Here is a 27873-nt window from a genome sequence, read left to right as displayed (position 1 = left end):
TGCCTAAATCAGGAATCTACACAAAAGTAAGAGATATCAGAAGGTTTAGAAATGCGTAGAGGTTACAAATTGGTGATTGTTAGCTGTGAAACACAAAGATAGAGATTTTCTTTTAAATGAGGCACTGTTGGACAGAGCCAATGCAGATCTCCTAGTACAGAGCTGGCAAGTTAAAACAACATGCCGATGCACTGCAGGCTTGTAAAGATATACTTCTACAATTAGCTAACAAACAAACTGATACTCAAGTGCACAAAGTGTTAACATTAGCCAAAAGTCAACAAATATCCTATCTTGTTTTACGTTGTGGCTTCTGATTCAATATTATCACAATTAATCTTTGATATTTTCATTTTATCTATCCAGGTTAAGACGTCATCCAGTTCAGTTCAGCTCGGTATTTAAACTGGACAATAAAATAGAAGAACATTTCGAACTTTGAACATTTTAAAGGGTTTTTAATTTAACCTTTGGCCTGTCAAGAGTTTAAAAAAAACAACTAAATATGTAGTATTTAAAAATAATTCTGATGTTTAGTAGCTCTTTCACTTTTTTTCCCCCCAAAGGGCAGGTAACAGCTTGTTAAACTTAGCTACATCCGTCAACAAAAATTGAAATTATCAAAAGATATCAATTTGGGATTTATTTTTACATTTTATTACCTTATCCTTCCCTAATTCCTCTTGAGAGTGGCCTTTTTAAACTGCAGTCATTTTGTGTTAAGGTCCAGTTATAGAGTTGATCAATTGAAAGTTCTGGGGTTTAAAATTTAGGAATGATGAATGTTAACTGACAAATTTCCAAGTCACGATGAGAGTTTGGATGGGCTGGTCTTCCCATAGATGAAGATCCTCATTCTTCTAAGTGGTGGGAAGTGTAGGTTCCAAAAGGCATGCTCACCTATATGATCAATGGACAGTATTCCACCAGATTTTCTTGTATATGATGAAATCACTCCAAGGAGTCAGAATATTAATCACTCCTAGTGGGTTGATAGCAAAGATCCTGTAGGATCTTTGGTCAGTAAATGCAGCTCGCGCTTCGGTGGAGGCTTTATAGGCAAGTGACCAAAACCTCTGGCGACTCATGGAAACCTTGGGTATGGCGCAAGGTCGCCAGAGGTTTCCATTCAGGTTTCCTAAGTGGGACAGGGGCATTAGTGTCCTTGGCACATCAGTTATCGATAATTATTTGCCATTTGTATGCTTGAGTGCAGAGTGCAGAATTTCAGAGTGCATTAACCATCTTAACATAGAAACATAGACATAGAAACATAGAAAATAGGTGCAGGAGTAGTCCATTCGGCCCTTCGAGCCTGCACCGCCATTCAATATGATCATGGCTGATCATCCAACTCAGTATCCTGTAGCTGCTTTCTCTCCATGCCCCCTAATACCTTTAGTCACAAGGGCCACATCTAACTCCCTCTTAAATATAATAATAATAATAATAATAATAATAATAATAATAATAATAATAATACATTTTATTTGTATAGCGCTTTTCAAGGACTCAAAGTCGCTTTACATGGTGAGTCAAGAACAAAACAAAATAGAGCAGTAAGACAGAGATGCAAAGGGGAGGGGGACATGGGACTAAGGGTATGCAGAGGTGAAGAGATGGGTCTTGAGGCGGGACTGGAAGATGGTGAGGGACTCAGAAGTTCGGATCAATTGTGGGAGGGAGTTCCAGAGCCTGGGAGCTGCCCTGGAGAAGGCTTCTGTCTCCAAAAGTGCAGAGGTTGGATTTCAGAATGGAGAGGAGACCGGCTGAAATGGATCTGAGGGACCGTGAGGGTTGGTAGGGGGAGAGGAGGTCAGTGAGATAAGGGGGGGCCAAGTGGTTGAGGGCTTTGTAGGTGAGGACCAGGATTTTGTAGATGATCCGGTGGGAAATGGGAAGCCAGTGAAGTTCTTTGAGGACTGGGGTGATGTGGTGCCAGGATTTGGTGTGGGTAATGAGTCGGGCGGCTGCATTCTGGACCAGTTGGAGTCGGTTGATGTTGCTGGAATTAATGCCAAAGAGAAGAGAGTTACAGTAGTCCAGTCGGGAGGAGATGAAGGCATGGATGAGTCTTTGTGGGGTGTGAGAGAGGGTCTGATTTTGGCAATGTTGCGGAGGTGAAAAAATGATGTTTTGACAACATGGCGGATGTGAGGCTCAAGGGAGAGGGTTGAGTCAAAGATCACGCCAAGGTTGCGGGCCTGAGATGGGGAGACAGTGGTGCCGTCAATAGTGAGAGTGGGGTTGTTAATTTTGGTAAGTGTTGATTTGGAGCCAATGAGGAGAAATTCTGTTTTGTTACTGTTTAATTTAAGGAAGTTGAGTTGCATCCAAGATTTGATGGCTGACAGGCAGGAGTTGATATGGGAGAGAGGGGGGTGGTGGGGGGACTTGGTGCTGAGATAGATCTGGGTGTCATCAGCATAGCAATGGAAGTCCAGTTTGAAGTGATGGAGTATATGACCAAGGGGGAGGATGTAGATGATGAAGAGGAGGGGACCGAGAACAGAGCCTTGGGGAACGCCTTGAGTGACAGTGGCTGTAGCAGAGGTGTGGTTATGGAGAGATGAAGTGGGATCGGTTGGAAAGGGTAGGAACGGAGCCAGCTGAGTGCAGAACCTTCAATGCCAAGGTCTTTAAGTCTGGTAAGCAGGATGTTATGGTTCACAATCGAAGGCCGCACTCAGGTCGAGGAGGATGAGGATGTTGAGGGAACCAGTGTCAGCAGAGGTGAGGAGGTCGTTGAGGACTTTGAGGAGAGCAGTTTCTGTGCTATGGAGGGGGCAAAATCCAGATTGGAGGGGTTCGAATAGGTTATACGCGAGGAGGTGGGAATGAAGTTGTGACGCGACGATAAGCTCCAGGGTTTTTGAAAGAAAGGGGAGGTTTGAGATTGGGCGATAGTTAATGAGAGAGGAGGGATCAAGACCAGGTTTCTTTAAGATTGGTGTGACAGCAGCAGTTTTGAAAGCAGAGGGGACAATTCCTTGGGACAATGAGGAGTTGAAGAGATTAATGAGGTAGGGGCAGAGAACGGGGAGGCAGGACTTCAGCAGGGGAGTGGGAGGAGGGTCGAGGGAGCAGGTAGTGGGTTTGGAAGAGCTAATGAGTTTGGAGATTTCAGTAGAGGTGACCAGGTCAAACTGGGAGAGGAAGCAGTGTGGAGGAGGGGTAAGGAGGTCAGTGGAGATGTTGAAGGGAGGGGCCTTGGTAGGTGGTGGAGTAGATGCTGGGGAGTCGGGTACAGGGGATAAAGATTGATAGATGGTGCTGATGTTGTCAGCGAAAAAGTGGAGGAATGAGTTGCAGAGATCCAGAGTAGAGATAGGGAGAGTGTTGGCTCGAGGCTTGAGGAGGTTGCCCACTGTGGAGAAGAGGGCCACATATATAGCCAATGAACTGGCCTCAACTACCTTCTGTGGCAGAGAATTCCACAGATTCACCACTCTCCGTCTGAAAAATGTTTTTCTCATCTTAAAAGATTTCCCTCTTATCCTTAAACTGTGACCCCTTGTTCTGGACTTCCCCAACATCGGGAACAATCTTCCTGCATCTAGCCTGTCCAACCACTTAAGAATTTTGTAGGTTTCTATAAGATCCCCTCTCAATCTTCTAAATTCTAGCGAGTACAAGCCAAGTCTATCCAGTCTTTCTTCATATGAAAGTCCTGACATCCCAGAAATCAGTCTGGTGAACCTTCTCTGTACTCCCTCTATGGCAAGAATGTCTTTCCTCAGATTAGGAGACCAAAACTGTATGCACCAAGTTCCCTCCGAACTTCTGAGTCTCTCACCAAGACCCTGTACAACTGCAGTAGAACCTCCCTGCTCTTATACTCAAATCCTTTTGCTATGAATGCTAACATACCAGTCGCTTTCTTCACTGCCTGCTGCACCTGCATGCCTACTTTCAATGACTGGTGTACCATGACACCCAGGTCTCGTTGCATCTCCCCTTTTCCTAATCGGCCACCATTCAGATAATAGTCTACTTTCCTGTTTTTGCCACCAAAGTGGATAACCTCACATTTAGCCACATTCTACTGCATCTGCCATGCATTTGCCCACTCACCCAGCCCATCCGTCACCTTGCATTTAGCCACATTATACTGCATCTGCCATGCATTTGCCCACTCACCCAGCCCATCCGTCACCTTGATTTCCGGAAGTGGCGGCGCTGTTAACAGCTGCGGCTCGCCTGCAGTCCGTCTGTCTTTACTTTTTTCAGTTGTTTTTTTTGTCTTGTTTTGGTTAAGTTTTAGTTTGATGGGTTGTGTTAGAGAGGGGGGGGGGGTGAAACATGTTCTCTGTCTCTTCCTTCGGGGGAATGCGACTTTTTCGTGTCGTATCCCCCTTCTCTGCCTCTGTCTGCGCTGAGGCCTAATGGCGGAGCTGGCGGTCTCCAGCCTGCGACTGACCCCGAGGCTCTGGAGGCAGAGCCAGCCAGGACTTACCAACGAGAGGCTGGCCATCTTCGGGGCTGAGGCAGCGGTGGCCCAACTTGCTGGTGCGGCGTTCTGGCTTTCGGCGGCGGCCTGGAGCTGATGCAGCGGGGCTCGGAGCTGAGACTGCGGGACCCGGAGCTAGGGCGGCTGCCCGGAGCTGGGGCGGCTGCCCGGAGCTGGGGCGGCTGCCCGGAGCTGGGGCGGTTGCCTGGAGCTGGGGCGGCGGCCCGGAGCGGAGACTGCGGGACCCGGAGCTGGGGCGGCGGCCTAGAGTGGAGACTGCGGGACCTGGAGCTGGGGCGGCGGCCTGGAGCTGGGGTGGCTGCCCGGAGCGGAGACTGCGGGACCCGGAGCTGGGGCGGCGGCCTGGAGCTGGGGTGGCTGCCCGGAGCTGATGCTGTGGCGGGCCGTCTCGGATCGGAGACGACCTTCCGGCTTTCGGCAGCGGCGACATCACCACGGAGGTCCGCTGGACTGGAGGGCGGCATCTCCGGCCTGGATCGATCGCCTCAGCGCAGAGGGAGAACAAGGAGGGAAGAGACGGAGACTAAGACTTTGCCTCCATCACAGTGAGGATGTGCTTGGTGAACTCACTGTGGTGGATGTTTAATTGGTGTTTATTGTATGTTTTGTTTTTATTGGTTCTGTGTATGACTGCAGGCAACATAATTTCGTTCAGACCGAAAGGTCTGAATGACAATAAAGGAATCTAATTCTAATTCTAATCTAATTGCAGCCTCCTAGCATTCTCCTCACAGCTAACACTGCCCCCCAGCTTCGTGTCATCCGCAAACTTGGAGATGTTGCATTCAATTTCCTCGTCCAAATCATTAATATATATTGTAAATAGCTGGGATCCCAGCACTGAGCCTTGCGGTACGCCACTAGTCACTGCCTGCCATTCTGAAAAGGAGCCGTTTACTCCGACTCTTTGCTGCCTGTCTTCCAGCCAGTTCTCCATCCACATCAATACTGAACCCCCAATACCGTGTGCTTTAAGTTTGTATACTAATCTCTTATGTGGGACCTTGTCGAAAGCCTTCTGAAAGTCCAGATATAACACATCCACTGGTTCTCCCTTATCCACTCTACTAGTTACATCCTCGAAAAATTCTATAAGATTCGTCAGACATGATTTACCTTTCATAAATCCATGCTGACTTTGTCCAATGATTTCACCACTTTCCAAATGTGCTGCTATCCCATCTTTAATAACTGACTCTAGCAGTTTCCCCACTACCGATGTTAGACTAACTGGTCTGTAATTCCCCGTTTTCTCTCTCCCTCCCTTTTTAAAAAGTGGGGTTACATTAGCTACCCTCCAATCCTCAGGAACTACCCCAGAATCTAAAGAGTTTTGAAAAATTATCACTAATGCATCCACTATTTCTGGGGCTACTTCCTTAAGTACACTGGGATGCAGCCTATCTGGCCCTGGGGATTTATCAGCCTTTAATCCATTCAATTTACCTAACACCACTTCCCGGCTAACCTGGATTTCACTCATTCCCTCCATCTCATTTGACCCCCGGTCCCCTGCTATTTCCGGCAGATTATTTATGTCTTCCTTAGTGAAGACAGAACCAAAGTAGTTATTCAATTGGTCTGCCATGTCCTTGTTCCCCATGATCAATTTACCTGTTTCTGACTGCAAGGGACCTACATTTGTTTTAACTAATCTTTTTCTCTTCACATATCTATAAAAACATTTGCAGTCCGTTTTTATGTTCCCTGCCAGTTTTCTTTCATAATCTATTTTCCCTTTCCTAATTAAGCCCTTTGTCCTCCTCTGATGGACTCTGAATTCTCCCAGTCCTCTGGTATGCTGCTTTTTCTGGCTAATTTGTATTCTTCATCTTTTGTTTTGATACTATCCCTGATTTCCCTTGTTCTCCACGAATGCACTGATTTATTCTTTTGCCAAACTGGGATGAACAATTGTTGTTGTTCATCCATGCAGTCTTTAAATGCCTTTCATTGCATATATGCAATTATGAGACATAGATAGTATAGACAAGTCAGACCTTTTTTAAAGATAAGATGGCAAAGCTTTAAAGTGAGAAGGGCAAAGTTTAAAGCAGATGTGCAGGACTTTTTTTTTATTTTATTTTTTTTTAAACAGAGTTGTGAGTGCCTGCCATGCGTTGCCAGGGGTGGTTGTGAAGGCAGGTACAATGGTTATACTTTAGAGGTTTTTGGGTAAGCTCATGGACATTCAAAGAATGGAGGGATATGGATCATGTGCAGACAGAGGAGATGAGTTTAACTTGGCATCATTGTAGGCTGAAGGGCATGTTCCTATGCTGTACTGGGTTTTTTTAGTTACCAGAAAAACGTACCTTGCAAGTAGCAAAAGCTGTAACCATAAATCTGTCGGTTAACTGGCTGCCCCAGGGAAATCTTTGAAGGTCATAGGAAATATTGATACTCATATTAGTAGCATGTTCTTGCCCAACAGTCCAAAGTAGTTGCCAAACTGGTTGGATGTTAAATCTCCCACTGTTTGCATTAAGGAAATACACCGATGTTGAGAATTTAATGGGAAAAAAAGAAGTTGCGTCCAGCTAACATCATAATGGATCTGCTTTACTGAACATGAAAGTTAACACAAGTAGTTTCTTCTTGAGTTGAATATGATAAAGATAAAATGTTTCTGCTGGTGAGGAATTCAATAACTAAGGAAATAATTTTTAAACTAATTACAAGAAATCAGGGAAAAAATTGATTTAAGTAGCGGTACCAAGATCAGGAAATACTGCCTCAAAATTAGGTGAAGCAAATGAAGAAAAACTTTCAAAAAAGGAATAGGATAAGTTATTGAAAAAATGAATTTAGAGGGATATGGACCAAACGTGGGCATGTAGGACTAGTAGAAGTGGGACAATTTGGTAGGCATGGGCAAGTTGAGCCGAAGGGCCTGTTTCCATGCGGAATGACTCTACGAGTTATGGCTCTATGAGTAGGACTGTGTGTTTTTCATTAAATAACCTACTATTGGTATGATAGGTGGAATGCTGCCTTAAATGTAATAGGACTTTATCATTATAAAAGAGAGTGGTTTGAACAAACATATTCCCAAAACTTTGCTTCTCCTTTAATTGGTAAAAAAACATTGCAATTGAAAATAACTTACCCGGCAGGCAATCTCTCCTCTGTTCGCAATGAGGATTTTATCAAATGTCTGCAGTGGAAATTAAACAAAAACAACCTTAGCGGCTGATATATTAAATGCTCGAAAATTGATATGAATATTTAACATAATATTTAATGTTCTACTAATTTCTCCCTCACTCTTTTTACTTAATAGATTTCTTGCAAAATCAGAGGGGCAAGAACATCCCTCTCAAAGAGGGGATTTCAGCATTAGAAAGTTTTCTTTGATCAATTGATAATAATCAGGCACATGAAGATGAACTGATTTTACTCTCAAGCTAAAGTTTCTGGAGCAAAGTGTTAGATCCTTGCCAAGTAATCAGCATAAAATGAATTCAATGCAGATCTCCTTTATACAAGTTCAACACTTCTTTGCTTTTATATTTTTACCCTGTGTTAAAATTAAAATTCTCTTTGTGCTTTTTTGCCTTTTCTACTTGTATTTTTACCTTTGTTAAAATATGTAATTACACTGAACATTCTTTAACACTCAACATTCACTCTGCTTTATGGATACTTGTCCTTTCATTGATTGCCAAAATATATTTAGTTAATATTTCATTTTCCATCAATCGGGCATTCCACTGTCAATTCTCTATACTCTTGCTCTTGTTGCAAAGCTCCTTAATTTATAACTGAGAACAAACACCATTCCTTCTTTGCCTACAAGCACATTTCCAAAGAGAAAACAAAGTTCCAGGCACAAATACATTACCATCCAAATCATAGTCATCTAAAAGGCATGCATTACTGCACTATTTCCGAAGCCCAAGTAACCTCACTATCTACCTTTCAACATATTCTAGAATGCTAAGTGTTTGTACAACATCTTTTTTTGGTATATTTTCTCAGGTTTGTTAACAAAAAAACCATGTTAAGGTATTTCAGTTTCTGCAGTTGCACAAATATAAAACATTTAGAAACTAAAAGTCTCATCTTGACCACTTCCTGTCTGCGCTGGATATTGATTTTAGAAAAATCGCTACCATATACCGCTATGATTTTTGGCCATCTTATCCACAGTCCTCCTCCGCTGCGGCAGCCCTGAGGATATTTCCGATTGATGAAAAATAAAAAAGTTATGGACGTTTAAAAAATCCTGAGATCAGCTGATTGGTCCTCTCGCCTGTCAATCACCATGATGAAGGTAACACCCCTTCCGGGGGGGCAGGACTATAAAACCCCAGATGCCTGGACGCGAGTCAGTCACTCTGGAAGATCACGAGGGAGGGGCAACAACTGTGATTCTGTTGTGAGTCTACTGAACTGTGAGTCTGCTGAACTGTGAATCTGCTGAACTGTGAGTCTGCTGAACTGTGAGTCTGCTGAACTGTGAGTCTACCCTTTATGTGGTTATGTGCTTTATGTGGTTAACCCTTTATGTGCTTGCAATAAATGATTTGTCAGCCAGTAATATGTTTGCAATGAATGATGATTTAACCCTTAATGTGCTTGCAATAAATGATTTGTTAGCCAGCAATGTGCTTGCAATGAATGATGATTTGTTAACCCTTAATATGCTTGCAATAAATGATTTGTTAGCCGGTAATGTGCTTGCAATGAATTATCATTTGTTAACCATTAATGTGGTTGCAATAAATGATTTGTTAGCCAGCAATGTGCTTGCAATGAATGATGATGTGTTAACCCTTAATGTGCTTGCAATCAATGATTTGTTAGCCAGCAATGTGCTTGCAATGAATGATGATTTGTTAACCCTTAATATGCTTGCAATAAATGATTTGTTAGCCGGTAATGTGCTTGTAATGAATTATCATTTGTTAACCATTAATGTGGTTGCAATAAATGATTTGTTAGCCAGCAATGTGCTTGCAATGAATGATGATTTGTTAACCCTTAATGTGCTTGCAATCAATGATTTGTTAGCCAGTAATGTGCTTGCAATGAATGATCATTTGTTAACCATTAATGAGCTTGCAATAAATGATTTATTAGCCAGCAATGTGCTTGCAATGAATGATGATTTGTTAACCCTTAATGTGCTAGCAATAAATGATTTGTTAGCTCTTAATGAAATGAAATTAGTTGTTTGGCCTGCCCTGTGCTTTTGCTTTGCCTTTGCTTTGCCTCACCTGAAATGAAATCAAATGGATTGTATTGTTGGCTGGCCCTGCCTGCCCCGTGCTCAACTTGACTTGAAATGGATTGACTTGACATGAAATGGATTGACTTGACATGAAGTGGTTTGAAATGGATTGTTGGCCCTGCACTCACTGTGCTTGACTTGACTTGACTCACAACACCCATGCTGGTGCTCCAGAACCCCCCCACTGACCACCAATATTGGAATTGGTGGAGCGGTGGAAGATTGCGTTGGTGACCAGCCCTCTCGTGTGAACCTGGGACCCAACGTGTCCCACTTAGTCTAGTATTAAATAAAGGCTCCACACTTCACTCATTAATTTCCTTCATACATCACGCTTTCTGTGCAGAGAACATTAATAATTTCCGCAATAGAGAGGTCGAATTATTGCATCAAGGGCTCCTAACTGTTGCTTACTGAAAAATAACATATTAAAGAAAATCCTAATTTTTCTTATGGGCTCAAATAGCTACCAAATATTTAGCCTCTTTGCTTCTAATGTTGTTTCTTATTTCTTCAGATGACAGATGATTTCCCTGTTCTTCATTGTTTATCAAACGGTCAAGAAGCATTCCCCCTTCCCCACCATAGAGTCATAGAGCGATACAGTGTGGAAACAGGCCCTTCGGCCAACTTGCCCACATCGGCCAACATGTCCCAGCTACATTAGTCCCACCTGCCTGCGCTTGGATCATTTAAGAGTCTATTACCAAACACAAAACTGGAATTGTACACTCATCATTGGAAATAATGCAAACTACCTCACCCCACTTCCAGTTTCCAGTCTTTCTGAATAATTCCTTTATCAATAAGTAGAACGTTTTAATTGAATAGATAAGATATGTGTCGTGGTTACATGCAATATGTGTGGTGGTTACATGCTCCCCCAGCCCCCATCATTTCATCCCTTCAGCCTATCTTTCCATTCCTTTCTCCCTTGTTATTACCTCACTTGCCCTTGGATATATCTTTGCTAATCACCTCAACCATTTTCTGTGCTTGACTTGTTTCACATTCACCCCAATCTCAAAGAAGGGTTCTTCTGAGTTCCCCACAGAATGTATCAATGCTATCTGATATTTAAGGTGCCAAGTTTTGTCTGGCTCACAAATGTAAACATCTTCTTCATCTCCACCCTATAAAAACCATTTAATGTTCTAATAGATATCTATGAAGGACAACTTACGGGTTCATATGCATCATGAACAGTGGAGTACAATGCACGAGAAACTGCAAAGCTGCATCTGGAGTGGGATGCTGCATGCTAGAAAACATAATGCACATGATTCAAGTGTATGAACACAAAGGCAAAAGTCAGGGTCACATTCAACAACAACAGATTGCATTGATGCAATATTTTAAATATACTTAATAAACACCCCAAGCTGTTTCATGGATATTGTTATGAAATGGGATTCAACACCAGCCACGTAAGGAGATCAGAGGATGGTTGACTGTCAGAAATAGAGAAGGAAGTCAGATTTTTAGAATTAAAACAAATTAATGAGGACTGAGAAAGGAGGAAGCCAAGCAGTCCCTATAAAAGAATCTTACTTACATCTTAACTCCACTCACACAATCCCTTCACACACTTACAAAAAATATTCAGGTCAGTTCAAGTTTCAACAGATCCCCAACCTCAATAGCCCAGTGTCATAGTCATACAGTGTGGAGACAGACACTTTGGCCCAACTCATCCATGCCCACCAAGATGCTCCATATCAGCTAGTTCCAATTGCCCTCGTTTTGCCACTTTCTGGGCATCCAATTGCCCGAAAACAACCTACCCCAATATGCCTTTGCGAGTTCCTGCCTAATACCATCAAAGTTGGCCTTGCTCCAATTTAGAACTTGTAACTTGTGGATCAGTTCTATCCTTTTCCAGAATTATTTAAGCCATGATCATACTGAATGGCGGTGCAGGCTCGAAGGGTAGAATGGCCTCCTCCTGCACCTATTTTCTATGTTTCTATGTTTCTATTTTAAACTGTGGTTGCTGATCCCAAAACACTTACCCACTGATAATTTTATCATTTGCCCTGCCCAATTCCCTAAGAGTAGGTCAAGATTTCCCCTCTCCCTTTTAGGACCCTGTAGATATACTCGAGGAGACTTTCCTGATTACATGTGACAAATTCCACCCCGTCTAAGCCTTTGGCACTATGGCAATCCCAGACTATATTGTGAAAGTTAAAATCCCCTATGATGACAACCCTACCCGTCTTGCAGTTGTCTGCAATCTCCCAGTATATTTTTCCGGGCTCCTATAGTACATTCTGAACAATCACTTTTGATCTCTCAGTTCCATTCATGTAGCCCACCTGGACTGCAGTATTTTGGGTCTGGACTCAGCCTCAGACTTGACCCAAGACATCATCTTTCCAGGTCCTTCATAGATGCTGCCTAACCTGAGTTACTCTACACTTTGTGTTCCATGCTAGATTCCAGCATCTTCAGTTCCTTGTGTACTCAGGAAATTAAATCCATAATTCTTTACAGAGATACAAGAGACTGCAGATCCTGCATTCTTGAACAAAAAGCCAAAGTAATGCAGGAACTCAACATGCCAAGCACCATCTGTGGAAGGAAATTGACCTTTCCCAACTTGAAATATTGTCTGCCCATTTCCCTCTACAGACGCCGCCTGGCCTGCAGAGTTCTTCCAGCATTTTGTTTGGCCATAATCCTTTAGTTCTGTATCACTCAAAATATCAGTTGACATCATACTTCACGAGGTTCCGTTGAAGCAATACAGGGTTGTAAAGGAAAGCACCACCAACATTCTTCATTCCAACAGCCTAATCTTCCCTTCAACTAAACCCCTGAACTCTATGCTCTATCACATTAGATTTGTTTATTATTACAATAGATATAACAATAAATTCAACAATTAATGCAAAACAACAGAATGGTGCAAAGGTTGTGGTGCAAACAGAACCAGGGAAAAAAAGTATATAAAGTGCAACATTAGAATTACCAAATGAGGTAGAGTTAAAAAAAAGAATATATGGTTGCACCTCTTAGGAAGGGTGTGTGAAAGAGATGGTTGGTTCCGAAGTCTCAACATTGAGGAAGAAACTATTCTCAAGTTTTGATGTGCAAGAAGGAACTGCAGATACTGGTTTAAACCGAAGATAGACACAAAAAGCTGGAGTAACTCAGTGGAACAGGCAGCATCTCTGGAGAGAAGGAATAGATGACGTTTCGGGTCAAGACCCTTCGTCAAACTGGTTTGGGATGAGGGAAACAGAGAGTGATTACAGGTTACAGGGTTTCCTTTATTGTCATTCAGACCGAAGTCTGAACGAAATTTCGTGCCTGCAGTCATACATACAATACAATAAAAAACAGCAATTAACACATATTAACATCCACCACAGTGAGTTCACCTAGCACCTCCTCACTGTGATGGAGGCAAAAGTCTTAGGTCTGCAGTCTCTTCCCTCCTCTTCTCCTTCTGCGCTGATGCGATACCCCACCGGGCGATGTTAAAAACAGTCCCGCGGCTCAATCACCGCGGCCCGGGGTGGTCGAAGCTGCCGCCCACCAGTCCCGCCGACGCAGCCGCTGGCTCGCGGCCGAACCCCGGACTCAGGTCACCGCCACCAGAACACCGTCCCAGCCACCGGACCACCGCTCCAGCCCCGAGCCGGACCGCCCTCACGTGAGTGCCGCCACCGCCACCGTCTCAGCCTCGCGCCAGGCCGCCCCGACATGGGCACCGCTTCTCCCTCGGGCTGGGCCGCCCCGACATGGGCAACGCTTCTCCCTCGGGCTGGGCCGCCCTGACTGGGCGCCGCTCCTCCCTCGGGCTGGGAGCGCCGTACCTCCCCGAGCTCGGCCACTCCGACAGGAGCACCGTTCCTCCCTCGTGCTGGCCGCCCTCACGGGATCGTCACAGTCCCTCACGGAAGCCCTGTTCCAGCCCCGAGCCGGACCGTCGTCACGTCAGCGAGCTCAGGGCGAGTCCTGGCGGGCTCTGCCTCCTGATCCTCGAGGTCACCAGCTCCGCCATTAGGCCTCAGCGCAGACGGAGGCAGAGAAGGGGAATACGACAAAAAAGTTGCATTCCCCTCGCAGGGAGAGACAGCAAGCCCTGTTTCAACCCCCCCCAAACACAAACTAAAAACCAAAAACTAGACTAACCAAAACGGAAAAAAACAACACAAAAAAGCAAAAACAAACGGACTGCAGGTGAGCCGCTGCTGCCAGGGCAGCGCCGCCACTTCCGGATTCCACAGAGATGTGGAGAGATAAAGAACAATGAATGAAAGATATGCAAAAAAGTGACGATGATAAAGGCCATTGTAAGCTGTTTGTAGGGTGAAAATGGGAAGCTAGTGTGACTTGGGTGGGGGAGGGATTGAGAGAAAGGGAATGCCGGGGCTACCGGGAATGCCGGAGGGAAATCAATATTCATAGCACTGGGCTGTAAGCTGCCCAAGCGAAATATGAGATGCCGTTCCTCCAATTTACATTTAGCCTCACTCTGACAATGGAGGAGACCTTGGACAGAAAGGTCTGTGTAGGAATGGGAAGGAAAATTAAAGTGTCCTGCAACCGGGAAATCAGGTTGGTTCAGGCAGGCTTTTCGAAGGTGTTCCGCAAAACGATCGCCCAGTCTGCGTTTTAGTCTCACCGATGTATAAGAGCCTACATCTTGAACAACGGATACAGTACATGAGGTTGGAGGAGGTGCAAGTGAACCTCTGCCTAACCTGAAAGGACTGTCGGGGTCCCTGGACAGAGTCGAGGGAGGAGGTATAGCGACAGGTGTTGCATCTTATGCGGTTGCAGAGGAAGGTACCTGGGGAGGGAGTAGTTTGGGTGGGAAGGGCTGAGTTAACCAGGGAGTTGCGGAGGGACGGTCTCTGCGGAAGGCCGAAAGGGGTGGAGATGGGAAAATGTGGCTAGTGGCGGGATCCCGTTGGAGGTGGTGGAAATTTTAGAGGATTATGTGTTGTATGCGATGGCTGATGGGGTGGAAGGTAAGGACTGAGGGAATTCGTCTCTGTTGCGACCAGGGGGAAGGGGAGCAAGGGCGGAGCTGCTGACCGAGGAGACACGAGTGAGAGCCCCATCTATGATGGGAGAGGGGAATCTTCAAAGAAAACCAATTCCTCCGTCTACGCCGCATCTGTTCCCAGGTGAGGTGTTCCGTACTTGAACACTCGAGATGGCCCATAGGGGAAGGATTGATGGGTAAATGGGACAATAGGGGGGGGGGGGGATGGGAAAGGTGAGCATAGGGAAAATAAACTAGGTGGATAGGTGAATGTGTGAAAGAGAACACCACAGGGCTGTGTTCATATTATGTTCATGCCAAGGGTTATAGGCTACCCAAGCAGAATGAGATCTTGGATACCAAAACAAATTGACAAATTTCATGAATAGCCCTCAAAGAAAATGGCTACTTAAAGATTTATCCCCATTAATCTGTTCATTTGACAAACTAAAAAAAACATAATTCCGTTGTGACTGCTGCTCATCTCTCTTCCAGCTTCAAGCTTAGCATCTAAATTAGATTTTCAATCCACCCTGGCAACAAAATGACTCGTCTCTTGGGTCAGTTTATTTAAGATATTATGTGCAACACTGTAAGGACTCTTAGATGCTGGGTTCCCTGACTCTACCTCCCCCTCCCCCTCACCAGAATGAAAATAAATCTGAGAATACTTGATCCACAAATCCAATTAAAAACAATGTACACATCCCAAAGTACAAATGGTATTTGATACAATGCTAGAAATCAATTAAATCTATGCAGAAGGTAAAGTAACAATGAGGTACAGCGCATAATTTTGATAATAAATATTGTCCACTAATTAAACAACCACTACAATCTGAGATCAAAGGCAAATTTTTACATCAAAGTCACAGTGACAAACAATTCAGATTGTCAGAGATATCTTGCATTTTAATACCAAATACTAAGCATTACAAAAAAACCACTAACAGTTCCAGCAATCGCACATCAAGGGACGCAATCAGTAAGACGCACTGAGATCATCTCCCACAGGATTTGGGTTGCCAAGACTAGTTGGATATTTCATTGGAAACTTAACAATATGACCTCTCACCTCCAACCACACATCCAGCCAAAGCCTTTATGTTCCATCTCTGCTGTTTTTATTACTAATAAACAAATGTAATGAAAGAAAATTAAAAACAACTCTTTTTCTCATCCCTATGAATTCTTCCCAAAATCCCTGACCCCATCCACACTCCAAGGCTGCTTGAAACAATATCATAGAATTCTAGGATCTGACTGTACAGTCAGATGTTTAGCCCATTGCCAATGCTAAGTAAATGTCCATTTCAATCTCTCAACACAACTCTGTTCCCACTCTACAAACTGTCAAAGTACACATCCAGTTGACTTTTTTTAAAGTTCCTAAGGAAACTGATAGTGACCCTTTCCAAAGATATCACTGGAGCCAATATTGATGCCTCACTCAATATTACTGAAGCAGGTAACCCGATCATTGTACCTTCATGGTTTTGTGATCTGCATAAATAGTAAGATTAAACGAGAACTTACCAGTTCGAAGTTTGATCATTATTTTATGAGGAGTACGTTGAGGGAATACGTGAAGAACCCCGCCAGGACGCATGCGTGTCATTCTTCAAAGCAGCGGTGTGAAATCACAGATAACTGTAATGACTAAACATAGTAAGATTAGAGAAGAAGATACCAGTTGAGTATATGATCAAGGGTGGGAGCGGAGGGCACGTATTCCCTCAACGTACTCCTCATAAAATAATGATCAAACTTCGAACTGGTAAGTTCTCGTTTAATCTTACTATTTTACTTCGGAGTCACGTGAGTGACTACATGAAGATTTTAAAGCTCTGTGATTCCAAGCCGTGGAAACGAGTCCATGCATCACATCTGCCTTGATTATGGGGAGAATAGTGCTAACATTATTAGACATCAATACGATATTGAAAAACAACGATAAATTTATTAATACCAAATTATAGCCCCTATTTATGGGGTAAAATTATATTACAGAACTTAAAATTGTTTCTGCAAATGTTCCAGGTTCAATTACTGGTTTGTTATAAAATCGTTGGAAAGTTTTCTCCGTTGACCATCCTGCTGTCTTGAGGATTTGGTCCATAGGAACATCCAACTTCATAGCTGCCGATGTAGCTGCAGCCCTGGTGGAGTGAGATTTAAAAATGTTAGTGTCTACTCCAGCCATTATTAGGACCTGTTTTAGCCATCTCGAGATGGTCTGGACTGTCACTTTTTTGTGTGGCTGTTTGTAGCTGATTAAAAGTGCCATTTCTTTGCCTCTGATGATCTTAGTATACTCCATATATAATAGCAAGTGTGTTACAATACAGAGACGATCATCTGTCGGGTAGGCCCTGAATTCTATTTTTAGGCCTGCTGACCCCTGTCTGTTCTGTTTGACTAATTCATTGATGTGAAAAGTTAAATTCCCAGATGAAGTAGTCATGTTGTCCAGCCTTAGTTTCTGTAGCGACTGGACCCTTTGTGCCGTGACCAAGGCCATCAGCATGACTGTTTTCATAGTCAGTTTCTGTAGGGACAGAGCTGTAGCTGGAGACCAGTTTCTTAACATGGTCAGTACAATGCTCACATCCCATATTTGGGAGTACCTGGTTCTTGGGGGATTAACATTAAAAATGCCCCTCATGAGTTTAGTTACCAGGGGGTGTGTCCCAACAGAATGCCGCTCTGTTCCTTGCCACAGGTATGTTGACAGAGCACTTCTGGCGCAGTTGATGGCACTATAACTGAGCCCCTCATCGTAATGGAGGTTTGCCAGGAATTCCAGAACAGACGGGATGTTCATAGATCTGTGGGTGATGTTATTGTTGTGACAGTACATTTCCCATTTTTTGATGTACACCAAGTAGTTTTTTGGTGGACTGTCTGTGGGCCGCTGAAATAATATCCACTGTTCAGTCCATCAGTCCCAGGTGTAGTAGAGGTGTTTTCAAACTCTACAAATTAATAGGTTTATATAATTATGACATGGGTGACTTTCCCTTGTTACGGGATGAACCAGTAAATTAGGTCTATGATGGATGGTGATGCATGGTTCTAATACCATGTCGAGTATCACCGGGAACCATGGTTCAGTAGGTCAATCAGATACTATCAAAATACCAGACGCAGAGTCTTGCTGTATTTTCCTTAATACCCGACTGATGAGGCAGAAAGGAGGGAATGCATAAATAAACAATTTCCCCCAATGCAGCGAAAATGCATCTGTTGCCGCTGCCCCAGGGTCTGGTTCCCATGAAACATAGTTCGATAACTGGTGATTGAGCCTGGATGCGAATAGATCGATATCTGGTGTTCCATACCGTGCTGTAATTTCAGCAAATACTTTTTTATCCAACATCCATTCGGTGTTTTCATTGAATTTGCGTGACCTGGTGTCTGCCACTAAATTTAGTTTACCTGGTAAGTAGGTAGCTGATATTCAAATATCTCTCTGGATACACCATTGCCAAATTGTGTTGGCCAGATTGTCACATGATATCGATTTGTTTCCATCCATATGGTTGATATATGCTACCATGGTGGTGTTGTCAATTTGTAGTCTAACATGCTGGTGATATAACCCAGAACAATATGACTTAAGGCCATGGAATGCACCTAACATTTCCAGGTAGTTTATGCCCAGTGTTTGTAATAATGATGCCTCCTGTGCATTCCATCTCCCTCCACAGCTGGAGATGGAATTGGTAGCACCCCAACCAAGTGCACTGGCATCAGTTTGTAGTACCATAGCCGGGTTGCTGATAATGATTGGATTGGAACAATGCCCAATGTTATCTTTCCACCATTTTAGTTCCATTATGGCCTCGGTTGGTAGCTTCATTGGTCTGTCAAAATGACCACCATTAATTTTGAGTGCTCGTATTTTAGCCCTCTGTAAATTTTGATAATGTAAAGGTCCGAATTGTGTGGCTGGAAACGCAGCCACTATTTTGCCAATTATTCTTGCTACCAGTCTGATGGATGGTTTACTGATGTCAATGATTTTGCTGCAAGCCTCTATTAAGGCTGTAACCTTTTCTTTCGGCAAAGTCACTGACATGTGAACTGAGTTAATGGTGAACCCCAGATAATCCATTGAGGTTGAAGGCGTTAATTTAGATTTAACTGGATGGATGATAAACCCCAGTTTTTCAAATAATTGTTTTGTGGCTGTTACCGTTTCTTTAGCCAATTCCAAAGTTTTTCCCACAATAAGTATGTCATCTAGATATGCCATTACCATGTGTTTTTGTTTCTGCAGAAAACGCTAGGGCTGGTTTCTAAATTTTAGTGAACAGCCTGGGGGCTGATGTTAGACCATTAGGTAGTGCCCTGTACTGCCAGCACTGACCCATCCAGTTGAATTTTAAATAACATCTGTGGTCACCTTTTATGGGTACTGTATAGTAAGCATCTTTTAAATCGATGCTTGCCATGAAGTAACCTTTGGAAATCAATTGCTTAGCAGTAACAAAGGTTTCCATCTTGAAATGAATATATTGTACAAAAGTATTAAAATTAGTCAAATCTATTATGATGCGGCAACCACCATCTTTCTTGTTTTTGATAAAGATATTGGACACGAATTCCTGTGATTCGTGTTGGGTTTTCTCAATTACTCCTTTTTACTAAAGCCGCTGTAGTTCAGCGTGCGCTTTTGATTTTTCTTTGCCTGTAAGCACGAACATTCGGTTCATGCTGAACTGGAGGGTTATGTTTTTGTATAAATTCTATGGTATATCCCTGGATACTGCTTAAAATATAAGTGTCGGTAGTTAACTTATTCCATGCATCCAGATAGAAGTGTAATCTCCCACCAACCTCCATGTCTTTTTCGTTTATTGTGCGGGCGAAAGCAGTAATTCCCGCTGTTTGGACTTTCAGAACTTTTTGTAGTTTCAAGTCCCTGGCTCTGATTGATGCTCCGACATGTTTCCAAATACACTGGTTGACACTGGGAACATTCAGTTATTTGCAGTTCCCTGTGGTGTCCAATAATGCCTGTCCTTGTAGCTGATTGAATGACATGTAGTCTATACTTGCAGCTATTTTAGGTTCCAGGTTTTGGCCAGTTTGGTCAGGTTGAATGAACTGGGACACCATGTCCAATAGGTTTTTGTTTTCTTGCACCCCATGCACACTAGGAGTATGTTCTGCACACCCCTCTTCAGGGTCAGCCCAGAATTGACCCCACGTACTCCCCTCTGATGAGGGAGAAGCACTGTGCAGCCCTACAAGAGGTACTGCTGTAGGACTTACTAGCTGCCCACTGTGACTAGTCTCCATCTCCCGGAGCCTGTCACTTTGGAGCATTTGCTCCATCAATGCTCTCGGGCACTGGCCGCTCGCGGCTGCTCCTGTTCCTCAAGCCGCTCCAACCGGCTCCAATGCTCTCGGGCACTGGCCGCTCGCGGCTGCTCCTCAAGCCGCTTCAACCGGCCCCAGTGCTCACGGGCACTGGCCGCTCGCGGCTATTCAAAGTCGGACTCATCGGAGTCAACGACTCTATCAGTTTTTTGCTTCGCTTTACCGCCCGGCCGCGGTGTTGATTTGGCCGGTGCGGGGGCGAAGTCGGGCACAGCTGTTCCCATTACGGGAGATTGGTGTGCCGTTGGCCGCTGCTGGCTGCCCGCAACTCCGTGGTTCACCCCCACCAGCTTTTTCGCAGCCTTCTTGTTTTTCTTGGATCTGTCCATGCCTCCACCTGTGATAATAATAAGTGGAAAGAACGCAGAGTCTCCTTACCTGCTGTTCCCGGCTTTAAAATTCTGCCGCTAAGGGTTCCCCCTGCTGTGACTCGTTGCAATGCGTGTAGCGATATGACACGCATGCGTCCTGGCGGGGTTCTTCACGTAGTCACTCACATGACTCCGAAGTAAAATTAGCTGTCGCATTTCATAGAACATAGAAACATAGAAAATAGGTGCAGGAGTAAGCCATTCGGCCCTTCGAGCCTGCACCGCCATTCAATATGATCATGGCTGATCATCCAACTCAGTATCCTGTACCTGCCTTCTCTCCATACCACCTGATCCCTTTAACCACAAGGGCCACATCTAACTCCCTCTTAAATATAGCCAATGAACTGGCCTCAACTACCTTCTGTGGCAGAGAATTCCACAGATTCACCACTCTCTGTGTAAAACAATACAATATTTCATACAATATTTACACATCAAAAATATATGATTTACTATAGAGAACTTTGGGACATTCTGCAGGAGATGCGAGTACCATTCTTCCTTTCTAGATTGTGAACTTCCTTTAAAACAAACCCTCAATTTTTCTCTGGTGCTTTTAACTATTATTTCAAGCAGATAAGGTCGTAGAACACTGAAACAGACCCTTTGGCTCTTCAAACACCCATTTACCGTAATCCTACACTAATCTCATTTTATTCTTGGCTCGTGCCCATCAACTCTGTCCAGATTCTAACACCCACCTACACAGTAGGTGCAATTTTCAGTGGCCAATTAACCTACCAACCCACCCCCACCTTTGGGATGTTGGAGGAAACAGGAGGAAACCCACTGTCAAGGGGAGAATGTGCAAATGTTACACCAAAGGTCATACCAACCGCCCGTCCATTATAACATGGTCTCAAATCTTGTACTAAATGCCCTGACCCTTGAAGGAACGTGTGCCAATCGCCTTCTTCAACACCTGTTCTACCGGTGTTACCACTCTCAGGGAACTATGTACCTCTACCTATGGGTCTCTCTGCTCTACAACACTCTCCAGGACCCTGCCATTGCCATGCAAGTCCTGCCCCAGTTAACTTACCAAAGTAACACCTCGCATTTATCCTAGTTAAATTCCATCTGCCAATCTTTGGCTTGTTTGCCCAATTGATCAAGATCTCATGGTATTATTAGATAATCTTCTTCACTGTCCACTATACCACCGATTTTGGAAACTAACAAACCACTGGCACTCAATTCTTCTTCCCAATTGCTTCCCCATCTTAACTCAAAGCACCCAGTAGTTATGTTATCTTAGTCAGATTCAGATTCAGATTCAATTTTAATTGTCATTGTCAGTGTACAGTACAGAGACAACGAAATGCATTTAGCATCTCCCTGGAAGAGCGACATAGCAAATGATTTGAATAAATAATAATAAGTGATAATAAGTGTCCGGGGGGTGGGGGGGTGATTGGCAGTCACCGAGGTACGTTGTTGTTTTGTGATGCGGTTGAGCGGGGACTTCATTGAAACTGTCGAAAGTGTGAGCGTGAGCAGAGATGCTCATTGCAATGTGTGATAAATTGGTTTGAGGAACAGATCAGCAGTAATCCAATTGAATGGTGGAATAATTGCCATTGGATGATAGGTATTATTATATATAGAGGACCAGAGCCTTTGTTGGCAGAGTTAATATTATTCTCCCTTTGTTCATTAACAAAGGGAATGAAAAGTCATCCGTAATGTTATCTTCCAATGGGAGCAAATGGTAATCACAATCATCCCCAATTATGGAAGACAGAATGTTGGAAGAACTCAGTGGGTCCAGCTTCATCCGTGAAAGCAAAAGGTGTAAGTCGGCACTCTGATTCAAAACCTGTTTCCATGACTGGGGGGAGAAATGGAGGCTGGTGGGTAATGAAGAGAGCCAAATGGGGAGGGAGCACTGGACAGATGGAACCCAGTGAACGGGGGGAGGGGGAAGGGGGAGGGGGAAGGGGGAAGGGAAGGGGGAGGGGGTGGGACGGGGAGGAGGGAGGAGGGGACAGCACAGAGACTGGGAGACAATGGAACCTGTTCAGGAAGGGGTATAGGAAAGATGAGGAACGAGAGAAATAAACTAGGTGGACACAAAATGCTGGAGTAACTCATAGTAGGCACCCAGTGTGGGTGTGAAACTGCTGAGCTGCCAGGAGTAGTGCTGGAGACAGATACAATAATGGCATTTAAGAATCTTTTGACAGGCATGTGGATATGCAGAAATTGGCGGGATATGGATCACGTGAAGGCAAAGGAGATTAGTTTAACTTGGCATCATGTTCGGCATGGAATTTGAGCCGAAGGGCCTATTGCCATGTTCTGTACCATTGGATTCTAAACCATCCATACATTCCAACATCTGCAGTGTCTTTTGTTTTCTTCCCTAATTATGCCTTGAATTCACTCTATATGCCTAAAAGCTGTTTAAATGGCAGAATAAAAGTTATATGCATATGTTGAAGTGAAATTATGAACAAAAATCTTTCTGACCAGGATACACTTGCTAGATCATATCTACTTAGAAGAATTAACTTGGAGAAATAAGGCATATTTTTCTTGATCTTGGCTCAGTTAAGCACGTGTCATCACTAGAGAACTAGTGATGACACATGCATAAAGTAATTTGCATAAGCTATGTGACTGAGTTGTGTAGGTCTGGAAAATTAAGTGTTTCAAGAAATGTTAGAACAACATAACATAGGATCATGCTCAGCTCACAATGGATGTGCCAAACTTAATGCCAGGAATATCTAATTTCATCTGTCTGCACATGATTCATATCCCTCAAATATTTGCATACCCATGTGCCTATCAATAAGCCTCTTAAATGCCACAATCATAACTGCCTCCAGTACAACCCCAGATGGGCATTCCAGACACTCACCACCCTCTTTGTAAAATAATCTGCTACCCACATCTCCTTTAAAGTTTGCCCCATATGAAAGGAATAGATCAGGTAGATGCACAGAGTCTCTTGCCCAGAGCAACATAAATCGAGAACCAAAGGACATAAGTTTAAAGTGAGGGGGGAAAGATTTAAATGGAACCCGAGGAGTAACTTTTTCCACACAAAGAGTGGTGGGTGTGGAATGAACTGCTGGAGGAGATAGTTGAGGCGGGTACTATTGCAATGGTTAAGAAACATTTAGATGGTTTAGAGGGATATGGGCAAAATGCAGGCAGGTAGGACTATGGTAAATGGGACATGTTGGCTTGTGTGGGGAAGATGGGCCGAAGGGTCTGTTTCCATGCTAGACTCTATGACTCAACTTAAAGCTATGTTCTCTTGTCTTTGACATTTCCATCCAGGGAAAATGGCTCTAACTGTCTACGTGTCTATGCCTCCCATAATTTTATAATAATTCTATCACGTTCTTCTCCAATCTCCGGTGTGCCAGAGTAAACAATCAAAGTCTGTCCAACCTTTCCGTGTGGCTAATACCCCCTAATCCAAGCAGCATTCTGGTAAACCTTTTCTGCATCCTCTCTAAAGACACCACATGCTTTCAGTAATGGGGCAGCCAGAACTGCACACAACGTTTCAAATGCGCCTCAGCAAAGTCTTAAAAAGCTGCATCACGACTTCATGATTCTCAATGAGGACAAGAATACCATAGGCCTTTTTTTTATCACTATGCCTACATGTATTGCCACTCTGGGAGCTATTGATTTGGACTCATAAATCGCTCTGAGCCAATGTGGATAAGGGTCTTGCCATTAACAGTATACCTCCCCAGTACATTCCAACTCCCAAAGTGAAACACCTCACACTCGCTGTGATCAAACTCCATCTGCAATTCTCCACCCATTTCTGTAGCTGATCTATATCGAGGAGTATACTTTGAGACTTCTTCACTGTCTGCAATTACAACAACCTCGCTGTCATCTGCAAATTTACCAGCCAGCCCATCTACATTTATGTCCAAGTCATTTACATGTATCACAAACAACAGAGGTCCCAGCACAGTTCCCTGCAGTAGTCCAATAGTCAGACTGCCAGCCAGAATAGCATTCTTCCACTACAATCTTCTGCCTTTTATCATTAATCCAGTTCTCATTCTGTTATGACTAAGTCATTGTTAATCCCGAGCATCTTAATCTTCTGGATAAACCCACCATGGGTGACTTTATCAAATGTCTTACTAAAATCCACATTGACTACATCCACTGCCTTACCCTCATCAATCACCTTCGTCACCTTCTCAAAAAACCTGATCAAGTTAGTAAGACACGACCTGCCATGTACAAAGCCATGCTGACTATGCCTAATTAGCCCATTCTCTTCCAAATGGAAGTAAAACCTACCCCAAAGAATCCTCTCCGATAATTTCTCTACCAATGAGGTGAGGCTCGCTGGGTGATATTTCTGTAGATTCTCTCTACTTCCCTTTTTAAACAAAGGAACAACACTGGCTAAACTGTTAATCTACGTCAGACAAGCCTTTAAAATATTGCATAAAACCTTAAAGATTTCCAAAAATAAAACTGTCACTGTGATCTTAAAGTACATCAAAAATGAGATGTCGAGAGGTTATGAAAGCCCTAATATTTTTGATAGTAAAGAATAATCTCTGATAAACAAATAATTTTGAGGCTCCTTGACAGGATCATTTAAATTTCAGAGAAAAACTGTTCCCTCCTTTGCACCACAAGCTTAAGCTCCCAAGCCTTATGTTTTCTAATGTCTACTCTTATTTTACGATATTAAAAAAAACCAGAAGTACAACTACTAATCAATTCTTCTTCTTGCGTATGGCGTGCACAGCCTAAAGCTGTAGGACAACTTGTTCTATTTGATCTTATTTGATTGTGCAAACCGGGTTGATTGCATTTGTCGAAACAGGGCGGACCACGTGAAGGTTGCAATCTTCCACCCCACTAATCAATTAAATAATATCCACAATTAAATTGAAACGGTAAACTTAACATCACTGAATACTACAGAGTTGCCACAAAAACAAATAATTCATTGACATGTTACTCTCTATGCACTTACATTTGATTCCATTCTTCAAAAACATGATGTAATAGGAAATAGTTAATTGAAGACTTCATTGTTTTTAATTTGTCAATTTCCCCAACTATAAATAGATATCAACATGTGATTGTTCAATGTAACATTACAGATCAATGAATATACAACTCTGAAGAAAATCTAAAACTGAAATGGCAATTATCATTTCAGAGATGAATAAATATTTTCAAGAGCTGACAGCATCAACCCTGTTTTCTCTGAATTTGTAAAAACTATTGTTCTGCACTATGTTCTGTTCTTTTTGCAGTACCTGTTATATTTGTGTACAGTTTAATTGTTGTCATGCTTGGTGTGATTTGCAGCTAATTGGTCTGCAGCAAGTTCCTATAAGCAGCAAGGTGACACAATCAGATAACCAGTTTTCAGGGATTTAGGTTGTGCATTAACAATTAAGTCCAGGACACCAAGTCAAAATAGTACCATCAACATGCAAAGAGCAGAGGATTGCATCTAACAGCCAGCACGCTCCACCAGCATCACACTCTCTCTGCCATGCCCCCCTCCTGCAGTGCGATATTCCCACAACATTGCCTGGGTCCATTTAGTCCACCATGTTACTGCCCCTGCGTAGCTCCACTTTCCTTTCCCACAGTTCCTCTCCCAATCCACACAGAGTACCACACTCCCTCTGTGCTGATTATCTGCATTAACAATGTTATGCCTGCATGGCCACACTCCATCAAGACCTAAGATCTTAGAGCAGAGACTGCACCCCTTTCCCCAAAATGCAATGGGTTTTCCAGGAAGACACTCCTGCACTCCCACGCTATCACACCATCACCGTCTTGCAATGCAAAGTTCCAACGCCATTGTCATCCCGTGCAACCGCCTGATAGTACCATGATCACTAGATAGATTAAAATGCTGGAGAAACTCAGCGGGTGAGGCAGCATCTATGGAGCGAAGGAAATAGGTGGCGTTTCGGGTTGTGACCCTTCTTCAGACTGATGTGAGGTTGGGAAGAAGAAAGGGTGAGGCGGAGACAGTGAGCTGTGAGAGAGCTCGACCCAAAACGTCACCTATTCCTTCGCTCCATAGATGCTGCCTCACCCACTGAGTTTCTCCAGCATTTTTATCTACCTTCGCTTTTTCCAGCATCTGCAGTTCCTTCTTAAACGTACCATAATCCCTCCTCGCTACCCATCCTGCAGGGGACACTCAATGCCCCGCCAGCAGGGAACAACCCCCTCCCCTCCCCTCCCCTCCCCTCCCCCCTTGAAATGCTGAGGAGGGGAGGGATTGAAGGGTTTCGGCCCGAAACGTTGCGTACTCCCTTCGCTCCATAGATGCTGCTGCACCCGTTGAGTTTCTCCAGCATTTTTGTGTACCACCGAGGGATTCCTTATCTCCTGCAGTGCCAACCTCCCTGCTTGGCTCTCTCTATAGTGCCACACTCCTGCCTCGCTGACCCTTCTGAAATGCTGTTCCCACCCTAACCCTCCTGCAATGCCACACTACCTCCCCTAACCCCTTCTGCAATGTCACACTCTCACCAGTAACTCTCTGCAATCCCAAACTCCTTCCACTGCCCATTCTCTCCCCTCCCCTGCACTGTAAGCCTGGCTGCACACTCAGTTAAGTGCCAGCATGAGCAAGGATAATGAACTGAATTGTGAGGACGGAGGGCAATCTTGAGAGTGGTCACCGTTCACTGGACATTGACGAGAAGGTCATGGCCCTGGCTTGTCCTCCCCTGCCACAGTTGGCACCGCGTGTCCCGCTAAGGAGCCACAGACGCCGGCTTATTTCCCCTGCGCTGCGGCTGAGGTTTTAATGCTAACGGCAACACGTCCGCGCCACTTTGTCCGGCCGCTCACCTTCAGCGCCAAGATCGCGCGCCGATAGGCGGCGTTGCCCCTAGCCCTGAGCGCCGCCATTGCTGCCGTCTGACGTCACACCGCCGGGTGAGGGGCGGCCGCGAGCCAATCAGCCCAGGCAGCGTGACGTCCCTGCCCGGCCCAGGCCGCAGCCCCGCCCACCCGCTGCAGGTTGCAATCACATTTGGTGCTGTCAAATGCTGGAGAAACTCAGCGGGTGCAGCAGCAGCATATATGGATGCTCCATAGGGGATTAAGGGGTTGGACAGGCTAGATGCAGGCAGATTGTTCCCCATGTTGGGGAAGTCCAGAACAAGGGGTCACAGTTTAAGGATAAAGGGGAAATCTTTTAGGACCGAGATGAGTGCTTATTACAAAAAGTGTAACTACTTGAAAAAGTGGGAGTGTACATGAAGATGTGTGTGACATTAACTGAGAACATGAGAACGTGGATGAATCTGTGAGTATTAGAAAGTGTAACAGAGAGATATATGAAAGGGGAGACGTAAGAGATTGGATATGCTTGAATTGGAGCAACTCAGGTCAAGCAGCATCTGAGGGGTGAAAG

The 27873-nt window shown here is 44.1% G+C and overlaps 1 protein-coding gene across 1 annotated transcript in view; it reads right to left on the bottom strand.

Moving 5' to 3' along the window:
• pcca (propionyl-CoA carboxylase subunit alpha) overlaps positions 1–27400 on the bottom strand; it is a 437485-nt gene extending 410085 nt beyond the window's left edge. Inside the window, exons 1-3 of the mRNA XM_033023091.1 lie at positions 27306–27400; positions 10891–10968; positions 7581–7628 (exon numbers count right to left, since the gene is read on the bottom strand). Coding sequence (XP_032878982.1) covers positions 7581–7628; positions 10891–10968; positions 27306–27365 — 186 coding nt within the window. The 5' untranslated portion in view covers positions 27366–27400. The remainder of the gene's footprint in view (positions 1–7580; positions 7629–10890; positions 10969–27305) is intronic.
• Positions 27401–27873: the final 473 nt, after the last annotated feature.

The sequence above is a fragment of the Amblyraja radiata genome, chromosome 6, assembly GCF_010909765.2.
Source record: "Amblyraja radiata isolate CabotCenter1 chromosome 6, sAmbRad1.1.pri, whole genome shotgun sequence".
Classification (NCBI taxonomy): domain Eukaryota; kingdom Metazoa; phylum Chordata; class Chondrichthyes; order Rajiformes; family Rajidae; genus Amblyraja; species Amblyraja radiata.
The sequence above is the reverse complement of the archived record's forward strand: the minus strand, read 5'-3'. Positions and strand labels throughout refer to the sequence as shown.